This window comes from Lampetra fluviatilis, unplaced genomic scaffold (assembly GCF_964198595.1).
Source record: "Lampetra fluviatilis unplaced genomic scaffold, kcLamFluv1.1 SCAFFOLD_301, whole genome shotgun sequence".
Taxonomy (NCBI): domain Eukaryota; kingdom Metazoa; phylum Chordata; class Hyperoartia; order Petromyzontiformes; family Petromyzontidae; genus Lampetra; species Lampetra fluviatilis.
The window spans coordinates 98,558-113,064 of record NW_027620516.1 but is presented as its reverse complement, the minus strand read 5'-3'; the positions used below and the strand labels follow the sequence as shown (position 1 = coordinate 113,064).

General features: G+C 56.8%; 1 protein-coding gene across 1 annotated transcript in view; it reads right to left on the bottom strand.

Annotated features, from left to right (window-relative positions):
- Positions 1-5,080: 5,080 nt before the first annotated feature.
- Positions 5,081-14,507, bottom strand: part of LOC144954003 (gamma-aminobutyric acid receptor subunit beta-3-like) — a 29,861-nt gene continuing 20,434 nt past the window's right edge. Inside the window, exons 5-8 of the mRNA XM_078884587.1 lie at positions 11,918-12,129; positions 5,855-6,070; positions 5,539-5,546; positions 5,081-5,273 (exon numbers count right to left, since the gene is read on the bottom strand). Coding sequence (XP_078740713.1) covers positions 5,081-5,273; positions 5,539-5,546; positions 5,855-6,070; positions 11,918-12,129 — 629 coding nt within the window. The remainder of the gene's footprint in view (positions 5,274-5,538; positions 5,547-5,854; positions 6,071-11,917; positions 12,130-14,507) is intronic.

The window sequence follows — 14,507 nt, the reverse complement described above, 5'->3', positions numbered from 1 at the left end:
ATATTTCAAAGCGCGAGTGATGTCCATTGTGAACGTGGTGGGCGGTGATGGTGGTGGTGATGGTGGTGGTGGTGATGGTGGTGGTGATGGTGGTGATGGTGGTGGTGATGGTGGTGATGGTGGTGATGGTGGTGGTGATGGTGGTGGTGGTGATGGTGGTGGTGATGGTGGTGATGGTGGTGGTGATGGTGGTGGTGCTGGTGATGGTGGTGGTGGTGATGGTGGTGGTGATGGTGGTGATGGTGGTGGTGATGGTGGTGATGGTGGTGGTGCTGGTGATGGTGGTGGTGGTGATGGTGGTGGTGATGGTGGTGATGGTGGTGGTGATGGTGGTGGTGCTGGTGATGGTGGTGATGGTGGTGGTGCTGGTGGTGGTGGTGGTGATGGTGGTGGTGCTGATGGTGCTGGAGATGGTGGTGGTGGTGCTGGTGTTGATGGTGGTGGTGCTGGTGGTGATGGTGGTGGTGACCCACAGACTCATCACACAGAGACCCACAGACTCACCACACAGAGACCCACAGACTCACACAGACACATGTACAAGTGTTGTTATAATTTATTGAATATTTATCTTCCATCTCTACCCCCTCTATCTCTACCCCTAGCGAGCTAGTTAACTACTTAACGAACTCGCTAGCTCGCTAACACAGACACACACACACAGACACACACACACAGACACACACAGACACACACACTGACACACACACAGAAACACACACAGACACACACAGAGACACACAGAGAGAGAGAGAGAGACACACACACAGACACACACACAGACAAACACACACACAAACACACACACAGATAACACACAGACACACACACAGACACACACACAGACACACACACAGAGACACAAACAGACACACAGAGACACACAGACACACACAGACACACACACTGACACACAGAGGGAGAGAGAGAGAGACACACACAGACACAACAACAACCGCCATTCGCCACTAAGTGGCGGTGACGTCAACACGACGCTTGTGCCAGGCCAAGTGCACCTTGAGGCTACCACGTGAAGTGTCGAACGCCCGCTGGCAGGAGGCCACGGGTCGACTGACCGAGATGACCGAGATGACTGGCTGATGCACCACCTGTGCCCCCTACTGTGCCAACTCGCTGTGTTTTATGCGCCCGGCGCTCCGCTCGTTGTTGTGAGCGTCGCTCCTCCGCCCTCCGTTGTTGTTGGAGGGCGACTGCCTCCAACTGCCCAGTAGCGTCCTTCACGAGCCTCCTCCACTGAGGCCGATCAACTCTCCACCCCTCATGGTGGCAGGAGCCAGAACCGGTCCACCGGACCTCCTGAATGCCACAGAGATCCAGGCGGTACCGGTCCAGCTCCCGACGGAGGAGTGGCAGCCTCTCCTCCTCCGCAGTGAGCGCTCGAACATTCCACGTGGCCACACGAAGTGGCTTTTCGTTGTTTCTGGAGGAGCCCCGAGGGTGAAGATTCAGTCTCCTGGCTCCGCCAATTGGGGTTTGGCCAGGAGACGTCATAGACGCCTGTCCCCCCGGGGCCTCCGGCACAAGCTTGTTAGTTAGATATTTCAGTCGTGGTTTAGTGGTAATTTATTGAAGGTGGAGGGGTTACCAGCCCCTTGCACCCGTCCAGAGCCCCCGTTTAGCCGCTGTGGTGGTCATAGACGCCATGAGGGGAAAGGCCAATCGGAATTGGCCCTCCCCCCCACAGCACTGTCCACGACAACGTTGCCCATCCAGCACCACGAGGAGGTAGGGGGTTGTTTTGCCGGACACACACAGACACACACATACACAGACACACAGACACACAGACACACAGACACACACACAGACACACACAGACACACACACAGACACACACACAGACGCAGTCACACACACACAGACACACACACAGTGACACACACACACAGACACACACACAGACACACACACAGTAACACACAGACACACACAGACACACACACAGACACACACAGACACACAGACACAAACACAGACACATACACAGACACACACACAGACACACACACAGTCACACACACACAGACACACACACAGACACACACACAGACACACAGACACAAACACACACAGACACATACACAGACACATACACAGACACACACACAGACACACACACACACAGACACACATACACAGACACACATACACAGACACATACACAGACACACACACAGACACACACACAGACACACAGACACACACACACAGACACACACACAGACACACACAGACACACAGACACACACACAGACACACACAGACACACACACACAGACACACACACAGACGCACACACAGACACACACACAGACGCAGTCACACACACACAGACACACACAGTCACACACACACACAGACACACACACAGACACACACACAGACACACAGACACATACACAGACACGCACACAGACACACACACAGTCACACACACAGACACACACACAGACACACACACAGACACACACACAGACACACAGACACAAACACACACATACACAGACACACACACAGACACACACACAGACACACACACAGACACACACACACAGACACACATACACAGACACACACACATCATGGGACCTCCTTTGCCAGTACCAAAATATACTAATAGGGTTTTTCCCCTTTTTTCTGGCCACAAAACTGACACCTTTTGCAAGGACTCATGCTTACATTGACCACAATACTTGCAGTCAAATGCAAACAAAAAACAATACACACACACAGTCACGTGTTTACCACTCTATGGCCCGCGCACACTCACCACGACTGTCTAACTCAGAGTTGTCTAACCCATTGGCTTTACCACTACAGTAAAGCCAATGCAAGACAACAAAGCTACACTAGCAGTACTGCCGAACGCTGGGGGAGTAACTAACTTGGTTCATCACATTATTAGGTTTTTTTTCGGTAAAGTCACCATTCAGGTAAAACATCAAAATTCATGTCGGCACGGAGTGCCACGTACACCGCATCGGGAGGGGGAGGGGGGGCGGGGCCAAAAGGATAGACGACGGCTTGGACGCGGTTGAGCCCCGCCCCCCCTCCCTCCCGATACGTTCCATTCATTGGCTACCACATTCTGATGAGCTCCCCCCCCTCTCCCTCTCCTCCCCCCTCAATTCGCTTTTAAGGGATTACATCCTGAATCGTTGCCTCACTTGATGCAGCTAATCCGGCTGTGACGGTCCCACCTGATGACGGAGACTTGTGTTGCCTCCGAAACGTCGTGATTTTTATTTTATTTTATTTTTTATTAATTTTGATGTTTTACCTACGTGACTTTACCGAAAACAACCTAAGAATATGAATCCTTGCAGTCACGAAAGCTTCAAATCTAGAATTGGTTTATTACGTCCTTCCAATGATTGCTGAGCCAGATTCCATCTTCTCGGTTGAAATTGTCTCTGTGTTTGTATATGTGGATGGCCTCGTGAACGAATCTCTCATGGTAGCCGGATGGCTTGCAGAGAACCTCCGTCTTGGAGAAGTCAACGTCATGTGAGCCCACTGAGTTGTAACGGTGATCTGCCACGGCTGAGGTGTTGGTCCTACCGTGTTTCAGGTCTGCTTTGTGTTCACGGATGCGGTCCGAGACATGTCGTTTGGTTTCTCCGATGTAACTGCTACCACAGAGGCAACTCAGTTTGTAGACGCCAGGGTACTGTATGTCTGGAACCACATCGTTTACAGACGGGACCAGATCACGGATTTTATGTACTGTGTTGAATCGGACCTGGATCTTGTGTTTATTCCGGATTTTGTAAATCTTATTTGTGACCCCCGCAATGTAGGGTCAGGTGATGATTTTGAATGGCTCCTCAACAGGATCCTTCTTGATGGTTGCAGTGATGGCTTTGCGGATTGTGTAGTCGGAGTAACCATTAGCCTTGAGAGCTTGGCGTACGTGTTTGAGTTCACTGGCAATGTGTTCCTGGTCGGAGATGCATTGGGCTCTATGGTGCAGAGTCTTGATGAGGGAATTCTTCTGGGATGGATGGTGGTGGGAATCCGGTTTTAGGTAGGCATCCGTATGGGTGGCTTTCCTGTAGACAGAGTGGCTCATTGAACCATCAGGTCTCCTTTTAATTAGGACATCCAAAAAGGGTGGCTTGCAATCTTTTTCGACTTCCATGGCGAATCTGATGGCTGGGTGTATGGAATTGATGTGGTCGAGAAATTGGCCTACTTAAATATACGCTGCCAAGCTTGGCGGTGTTCAGAAGAACAGGTCTGTCGGAAAGACAGCGTCTGAATGAGCACCACCAAGCTTGGCAGCGTATATACTTAAATATATACTTAAATATACGCTGCCAAGCTTGGTGGTGTTCAGAAGAACAGGTCTGTCGGAAAGACAGCGTCTGAATGAGCACCACCAAGCTTGGCAGCGTATATACTTAAATATATACTTAAATATACGCTGCCAAGCTTGGTGGTGTTCAGAAGAACAGGTCTGTCGGAAAGACAGCGTCTGAATGAGCACCACCAGGCTTGGCAGCGTATATACTTAAATATATACTTAAATATACGCTGCCAAGCTTGGTGGTGTTCAGAAGAACAGGTCTGTCGGAAAGACAGCGTCTGAATGAGCACCACCAGGCTTGGCAGTGTATATTTAAGCTGGGTTGGAGGGGGGAAGGACTTTCTGACAGACCTGTTCTTCACCTGAGGACGGCTGCTTGCGTTGTGGCCGAAACGTCGTGAGAATTCTATTATTTTATTATGTTTTATTTCTACGTGATGACTTTACCGAGAGAACCAAGAAGATGGTTAGTAGCTAGTTGACGTAGTAGTTAACTAGTTAGTTGACGTAGTAGGCCCAGTACACGACGTTGAACAAGACGAACGCGGAGGGGCAGACGAGGCGGGAGCCGCGGTCGATGCTTCTTCACGTCCGGCGGTGAGCTTAGTCGGTAAGTCAGTCGGCTAGTCAGTCGGTTAGTCAGTCGGTTAGTCAGTCGGTTAGTCTGTCGGTTAGTCAGTTAGCTAGTCAGTGACTAAGTGACCTCGCTGGTTAACTAGTTAGTAGCTAGTTGACGTAGTAGTTAACTAGTTAGTTGACGTAGTAGGCCCAGTACACGACGTTGAACAAGACGAACGCAGAGGGGAAGACGAGGCGGGAGCCGCGGTCGATGCTGTTCACGTCGGCGATCAGCGGCGACCGCAGACGGTTAGGCGGCGCTGGCGGTCCCTCACCGCCGGCTGCGGTGGCGGTAGCGTCTTCGCTGCTGGGGTTGGGGGGTCGCCTGGAACGTCGGTGGGGTCCCGCCGGGCGGTGCCGCTGGGTGGTGGTGGCGGTGGTGGTGTCCTTGTCGTTGTTGTTGTTCTTGGATGATGACGATGATGACGACGACGACGATGGCGGAGACGAGGAGGGGCTGGTGGAGTCGGGTTCGCGGTGCGGTCCGTGGGGGGCCGGGCGCTTCCGATTGGGGGGCAAAGAGAGGGGGGGCTCCTTCGTGGGGGGGTGGGGGGGTGAGGGGGGTGGGGGGGCACAGGGGGGGGGTTCACGTTGAGGTCTCGTGAGGGCGGCACAGACACACGGCACGCGGCGGGAGCAGATCTAGTCACTCGCTCCACTCACCCCCCCCCACTCCCTCGCTCGCCCACTCCCTCCCCCACTCGCCCACTCCCTCCCCCACTCCCCCACTCACTCCCTCCCCCCCCACTCCCTCGCTCGCCCACTCCCTCCCCCACTCCCCCACTCACTCCCTTCCCATCCTCCCTCTCTCCCCCTCACTCCCTCCCTCCCCATCCTCCCTCCTTCCCCATCCTCCATCCCCATCCTCCCTCCCTCTCTCCCCATCCTCCCCATCCCCTCGCTCACCTGGAAAGTCACCCCCACGCTCCCTCCACCTCCACCACCTCCACCACCTCCACCACCTCCAGTCGATCCCAAATGCGCCACCTTGGACTCAGCCCCAAGTCCCCTGGACATTGGGACCGCAAAAGTGGCGGTCGACTGTGGCGATGGTGGAAACAGGGTGGACGTCTCGTTGCTCACGTGGAAGGAGGTGAGGACGACATGGCCATGTGCATCCACCTGCAAGGCACGGGCGAGTCGCACGGGCGAGTCGGGCGGGCGGCCATCGGTCCGCTCGGCCAGAAATCGCACTCCGGACACGCAGCCACCGTCCTACCCACACAGTCACCCACCCAGCCACTCACCCACCCACCTACCCAGCCACCTACCCAGCCAGCCACCTACCCAGCCAGCCACTCACCCACCTACCCACCCACCCACCTACCCAGCCACCTACCCAGCCACCTACCCAGCCACCTACCCAGCCACCTACCCAGCCAGCCACTCACCCACCCACCTACCCAGCCACCTACCCAGCCACCTACCCAGCCAGCCACTCACCCACCTACCCACCCACCCACCTACCCAGCCACCTACCCAGCCACCTACCCAGCCACCTACCCAGCCACCTACCCAGCCACCTACCCAGCCAGCCACCCACCCAGCCACCTACCCAGCCACCTACCCACACAGTCACCCACCCAGCCACCTACCCAGCCACCTACCCAGCCACCTACCCAGCCACCTACCCAGCCACCTACCCAGCCACCTACCCAGCCAGCCACTCACCCACCCACCTACCCAGCCACCTACCCAGCCACCTACCCAGCCACCTACCCAGCCACCTACCCAGCCAGCCACTCACCCACCCACCTACCCAGCCACCTACCCAGCCACCTACCCAGCCAGCCACTCACCCACCTACCCACCCACCCACCTACCCAGCCACCTACCCAGCCACCTACCCAGCCACCTACCCAGCCACCTACCCAGCCACCTACCCAGCCAGCCACCCACCCAGCCACCTACCCAGCCACCTACCCACACAGTCACCCACCCAGCCACCTACCCAGCCACCTACCCAGCCACCTACCCAGCCACCTACCCAGCCACCTACCCAGCCACCTACCCAGCCAGCCACTCACCCACCTACCCACCCACCCACCCACCCAGCCACCTACCCAGCCACCTACCCAGCCAGCCACCCACCCAGCCGCTCACCCACCCACCTACCCAGCCACCCACCCAGCCACCCACCCACCCAGCAACTCACCCACCCACCTACCCAGCCACCCACCCAGCCACCCACCCACCCAGCAACTCACCCAGCCACTCAGCCACCCACCCATCTCAGCCACCCACCCACCAACTCACCCAGCCACTCACCCACCCACCTACCCAGCCACCTACCCAGCCACCTACCCAGCCACCTACCCAGCCACCCACCCACCCACCCAACCACCCAACCAGCCACCCACCCACCCAGCCATCCACCCACCCAGCCACCCACCCACCCAGCCACCCACCCACCCAGCCACCCACCCACCCAGCCACCCACCCAACCAGCCACCCACACAGCCACCCACCCACCCAGCCACCCACCCAACCACCCACCCAGCCACTCACCCAGCCACTCACCCAGCCACCCACCCACCCAGCCACTTACCCAATCAGCCACCCATCTCAGCCACCCACCCAGAAACTCACCCAGCCACTCACCCAGCCACCCACCCACCCAACCAGCCACGGTTGTTCATGTTGTGTATAACAACAATAACAACAACCGTCATACGCCACTAAGTGGCGGTGACGTCACCACGACGCATGTGCCAGACTATGTGCACATTGAGGCCATGTGAAGTGTCGAACGCCCGCTGGCAGGAGGTCACGGGGCAGACCCAGCAGGTGCCACGGGTCGACTGACTTAGACGAGTGGCTAATGCACCACCTGTGCCCCCTACTGTGCCAACTTGATTAGCTTTAGCCACCCGGCGCTCCGCTCGTTGTTGTGAGCGTCGCTCCTCCGCCCTCCGTTGTTGTTGGAGGGCGACTGCCTCCAACTGCCCAGTAGCGTCCTTCACGAGCCTCCTCCACTGAGGCCGATCTTGACACCGCTGGTACCAGTCATCAGCAAGTCCACTCAGCTCCACATCCTCCTGTACCACATCACTCCATCTCTTATCTAGCCCGTGCCACGCCCGTTTAGCCCCCTCGATCCGGCCGAACAAAAGTTGTCTAGGCATGCGGTGGCTGGGCATGCGGGCTACATGACCCAGTTAACACAGCCTTGCCTGCCGGAGGAGTTCACCGATGGGACTTTGTCCAGATCTTTCAAGGATTTGTGAGCTCATCATACAATCCAGCCTGCTTGAACCCAGGATGGATCGTAGGCAGGCCAGCCTCAATATTTCTAACCGGCGACAATGTTCCATTAGGGGGGTCCACGTTTCGCAAGCGTAGAGAAGGGAGGGAATGACTGTGGCCAAGACGACCTGAAGTTTCGTGCGGAACGACAGACCAAGTGGCTTCCACACAGCGTTACGCAACCGATGAAAAGATAATGCCGCTCGACTGATTCGGAGAGGTCTGGACCGCGTACCCAAAGCAGCCATTGCAGCTGCATGAGCCACAGTCCTAAACCTCGCCCAATTACCCTCGACATCAGGTGGAGTGGGGGAAGATGCCAACCCCAGCTGCAAGCGATGATAAAATTCTCGCTTGCAACTTTCATCAGCTAGAAGAGACCAGTTCACTGTGGGTTTGAATGGGGTCCTGGATGGACATGGGTCTGCATCTGCTGGTCCGTCACTATTTAGTCCGGCAGATGTTCTTGCTTGGACCCGGCATGCATCCATGATGTTGTGTGGATGCGCCGATGCCGGAACAGCGTGTTGGTAATTACAAGCCCATGGGCTGCACAAAAATCTAGCAGCCTCCTGCCGTTGTCATTGAGCTGATCTGGCCCATGCCTTCCAATCACTCCAGACCAGGTGCCAGCATCATGACCAACTCGGGCATTGAAGTCACCCAACAAGATGACTCTGTCCCAAGGGGCCACTTTAGCCAGCACCTGTGACAGGAGGTCACAGAAGGCATCTGACTCTTCGGCCTTGCCTGCATCCCTCCACGGATGTTCGTCTTCGGTGGGGGCATAAGTAACCACGACCACCACTCCTCGCCTCCGGTTGATGGGAAGGCGAGCCCAAAGTAGCCTGGGGCTTACAGCTTCCCACACCTCACCGCCACGCTCCTACGCCCCCTTCATTCTTATGTTCAGAAGAAGAGCCACTCCCTGTTGTTTGGCAGTCAACTGCCCCTGAGTAGAAGACTGTCCACCCCTCATCGTGGCAGGAGCCAGAGCCGGTCCACCGGACCTCCTGAATGCCACAGAGATCCAGGCGGTACCCGTCCAGCTCCCGACAGAGGAGTGGCAGCCTCTCCTCGGCAGTGAGCGTTCGAACATTCCGCATGGCCACCCGCATTGGCTTTTCGTTGTTTCTGGAGGAGCCCCGAGGGTGAAGAATCAATCTCCTGGCTCCGCCAAATGGCGTTTGGCCAGGAGACGTCATTGACGCCTGGCGGTACCGGTCCAGACTCTGGACAGAGGCTCTCCTTTTGTGGACGGAGTGTTGCCAGAAAGGCATCTTGAGTGCGTGACCCCCCCCCTTTTGCCAGGTGTGGCCCCTCGTGACCCCCCCCATCCCCCTGCTCAACACCACTACGTTCCACACCTCCACCACCATCACTACTACCTCCACCACCTCAACCTCCACCACTACCTTCTCCATTACCACCATCACCACCATGACTACCACCACCACCGCAACCACCACCACCACCACTACCTTCTCCATTACCACCATCACCACCACCACCACCACCATCACCTCCGTAATTACACCACCACCACCACTACCTCATCTTCCACCACCACCTCCATCACCATCATCACGACCTCCACCACCACCGCCACCACCACAACCTCAACCACTACGACCTTCTCCATTACTACCATCACCACCATCAATACCACCACCACTGCAAGCTCCACCACCACCTTCTCCATCACCATCACCACCACAACCACCACCACCACCTTCTCCATCACCACCATCACCATCACCACCACAACCTCCACCACCACCTTCTCCATCACCACCATCATCATCACCACCACCACCTTCTCCATTACCACCATCACCACCACAACCTCCACCACCACCTTCTCCATTACCACCATCATCACCACCACAACCACCACCACCTTCTCCATCACCACCATCATCATCACCACCACCACCACCACCTTCTCCATTACCACCATCACCATCACCACCACAACCACCACCACCACCTTCTCCATTACCAGCATCACCACCATCAATACCACCACCCCCACACCTCCACCACCATCACTACCTCCACCACCACCTCCACCACCACCTTCTCCATTACCACCATCACCACCATCAATACCACCAAAGCAAGCTCCACCACCACCTTCTCCATCACCACCACCACCACCACCACAACCTCCACCATCACCTTCTCCACCACCACCATCACGACCACCACCACAACCACCACCACCACCTTCTCCATCACCACCATCATCACCATCACGACCACCACCATCACAAACACAACCATCACTACCTCCACCACCACCACCACCACCTTCTCCATTACCACTACCACCTCCATCACCACCACCACCACCACCACCTCCACCACCACCTTCTCCATTACCACTACCACCTCCATCACCACCACCACCATCACAAACACAACCATCACTACCTCCACCACCACCACCTCCACCACCACCTTCTCCATTACCACTACCACCTCCACCACCATCACCACCATCACTACCACCACCACCACCTTCTCCATCACCACCACCATCACCATCACGACCACCACCATCACAAACACAACCATCACTACCTCCACCACCACCACCTCCACCACCACCTTCTCCATTACCACTACCACCTCCACCACCATCACCACCATCACTACCACCACCACCACCTTCTCCATCACCACCACCATCACCATCACGACCACCACCATCACAAACACAACCATCACTACCTCCACCACCACCACCACCACCTTCTCCATTACCACTACCACCTCCACCACCATCACTACCTCCACCACCTCCACCACTACGACCTTCACCATCACCACCATCAATACCACCACCACTGCAAGCTCCACCACCACTTTCTACATTACCACTACCACCACCTCCATCACCACCATCACAAACACAACCATCACTACCTCCACCACCACCTCCACCACCACCTTCTCCATTACCACCATCACCACCATCACGACCACCACCATCACTACCTCCACCACCACCACCACCTTCTCCATTACCACTACCACCTCCATCACCATCACCACCATCACCACCTCCACCACCTCCACCACTACGACCTTCTCCATCACCACCATCAACACCATCAATACCACCACCACCTTCTACATTACCACCATCATCACAACCTCCACCAACTCCACCATCACCACCACCTCCTCCACCACCTCCATCCTCACCTTAATCCCGTCGACCCTCAAGTGTCCACCCCGTCCATTGTTGTTGTTGTTGCTGCTGCTGCTGCTTCCACCACCACCACCTCCACCACCACCTCCACCACCTCCACCACCACCTCCACCACCACCACGGCGGCAGCCTCTGACCGCCACTGCCGCCGCGTGTCTGAGAGCACCGAACTTGATGCGTCCACCCCGTTCATTGTTGTTGCAACTGCTGCTTCCACCTCCACCACCTCCACCTCCACCACCACCATCTCCACAACCACCACCACCTCCACCACCAACTCCACCTCCAACTTCACCACCATCAACACCAACTCCACCACCACCACCACCTCCATCACCACGACCTCCAACTCCACCACCTCCACCACCTCCTCCAACTCCACCACCTCCACGACCACCACCACCACCACCTCCACCACCACCACCACGACGTCCTCCTCCTCCTCCTCCTCCGACCTCCACCACCGCCTCCACCACCACCACCGCCTCCACCGCCGCCGCCGCCTCGTGTCGGCGTGTCTGTGCGTGCGTCCACTTGTGATGAGCTCCTCGTCCGAAGAAGATGAAGTTGACGAGCGCGTACTCGAGCAGCGCCAGGAACACGAAGACGAAGCATCCCATGAGGTAGACGTCGATTGCCTTGACGTAGGGGATCTTGGGGAGGGTCTCGCGCAGGTGAGTCGAGATCGTCGTCATGGTGAGCACGGTGGTGATGCCTGGGGAGGGAGAGGTGGTGAGTGAGTGAGTGGTGAGTGAGTGGTGGTGGTGGTGGTGATGGTGGTGAGTGAGTGGTGGTGGTGAGTGACGTAGGGGATCTTGGGGAGGGTCTCGCGCAGGTGAGTCGAGATCGTCGTCATGGTGAGCACGGTGGTGATGCCTGGGGAGGGAGGGTGAGTGGTGAGTGAGTGAGTGGTGAGTGAGTGGTGATGGTGGTGGTGGTGATGGTGGTGAGTGAGTGGTGGTGGTGAGTGACGTAGGGAATCTTGGGGAGCGTCTCGCGCAGGTGAGTCGAGATCGTCGTCATGGTGAGCACGGTGGTGATGCCTGGGGAGGGAGAGGTGGTGAGTGAGTGAGTGGTGAGTGAGTGGTGGTGGTGGTGGTGGTGATGGTGGTGAGTGAGTGGTGGTGGTGAGTGACGTAGGGGATCTTGGGGAGGGTCTCGCGCAGGTGAGTCGAGATCGTCGTCATGGTGAGCACGGTGGTGATGCCTGGGGAGGGAGGGTGAGTGGTGAGTGGGTGAGTGGTGAGTGAGTGGTGGTGGTGAGTGAGTGAGTGGTGAGTGACGTAGGGGATCTTGGGGAGGGTCTCGCGCAGGTGAGTCGAGATCGTCGTCATGGTGAGCACGGTGGTGATGCCTGGGGAGGGAGGGTGAGTGGTGAGTGAGTGAGTGGTGAGTGAGTGGTGGTGAGTGAGTGATGGTGGTGATGGTGATGATGATGGTGGTGAGTGAGTGGTGGTGATGGTGGTGAGTTGAGATCATCGTCATCGTGAGCACGGTGGTGATGCCTGGGGAGGGAGGGTGAGTGGTGAGTGAGTGAGTGGTGGTGAGTGAGTGATGGTGGTGATGGTGAGTGAGTGATGGTGGTGATGTCTGGGGAAAGGGGTGAGGGTGGTGAGTGGTGGTGGTGGTGGTGATGGTGGTGAGTGAGTGGTGGTGAGTGAGTGAGTGGTGAGTGAGTGGTGGTGGTGGTGGTGATGGTGGTGAGTGGTGGTGAGTGAGTGGTGAGTGAGTGGTGGTGGTGGTGGTGATGGTGAGTGAGTGGTGGTGAGTGAGTGAGTGGTGAGTGAGTGGTGGTGGTGGTGATGGTGGTGAGTGAGTGAGTGGTGGTGAGTGAGTGAGTGGTGGTGGTGGTGGTGATGTTGGTGAGTGAGTGGTGGTGAGTGAGTGAGTGGTGATGGTGGTGAGTGAGTGGTGGTGAGTGGTGAGTGAGTGGTGAGTGGTGATGGTGGTGAGTGAGTGGTGATGGTGGTGATGAGTGAGTGAGTGGTGATGGTGGTGATGGTGGTTATGGTGGTGAGTGAGTGGTGGTGATGGTGGTTATGGTGGTGAGTGAGTGGTGAGTGAGTGGTGGTGATGATGGTGGTGAGTGAGTGGTGGTGGTGAGTGACGTAGGGGATCTTGGGGAGGGTCTCGCGCAGGTGAGTCGAGATCGTCGTCATGGTGAGCACGGTGGTGATGCCTGGGAAGGGAGGGTGAGTGGTGAGTGAGTGGCGAGTGAGTGGTGAGTGAGTGGTGGTGGTGGTGAGTGAGTGGTGGTGAGTGAGTGGTGGTGGTGAGTGAGTGGCGGTGGTGAGTGAGTGGCGAGTGAGTGGTGGTGATGATGGTGGTGAGTGAGTGGTGGTGGTGAGTGACGTAGGGGATCTTGGGGAGCGTCTCGCGCAGGTGAGTCGAGATCGTCGTCATGGTGAGCACGGTGGTGATGCCTGGGGAGGGAGGGTGAGTGGTGAGTGAGTGGTGAGTGAGTGATGATGATGAGTGGTGAGTGAGTGAGGGGTGGGGTGGGGTGAGTGGTAGTGATGCCTGGGGAAAGGGGTGAGTGGTGAGGTGAGTGGTGAGATGAGTGGTGAGTGAGTGAGTGGTGAGATGAGTGGTGAGTGAGTGAGTGGTGGTGATGGTGGTGATGTCTGGGAGGTGAGGGGTGGGGTGGGTGGTGAGTGGTGGTGGTGAGTGGTGAGTGAGTGGTGAGTGAGTGGTGGTGAGTGGTGGTGATGGTGGTGATGTCTGGGAGGTGAGGGGTAGGGTGGGTGGTGAGTGGTGAGTGAGTGGTGGTGATGGTGGTGATGTCTGGGAGGTGAGGGGTGGGGTGGGTGGTGAGTGGTGAGTGAGTGGTGGTGAGTGGTGAGTGAGTGGTGAGTGGTGAGTGAGTGAGTGGTGAGTGAGTGGTGGTGATGGTGATGAGTGAGTGAGTAGTGGTGATGATGGTGGTGAGTGAGTAGTGGTGATGGTGGTGAGTGGTGGTGATGGTGGTGAGTGAGTGGTGGTGAGTGAGTGGTGGTGATGGTGGTGAGTGAGTGAGTGGTGAGTGAGTGAGTGGTGATGATGGTGATGGTGGTGATGGTGGTGATAGTGGTGATGAGCGGAGCGCCGGGTGGC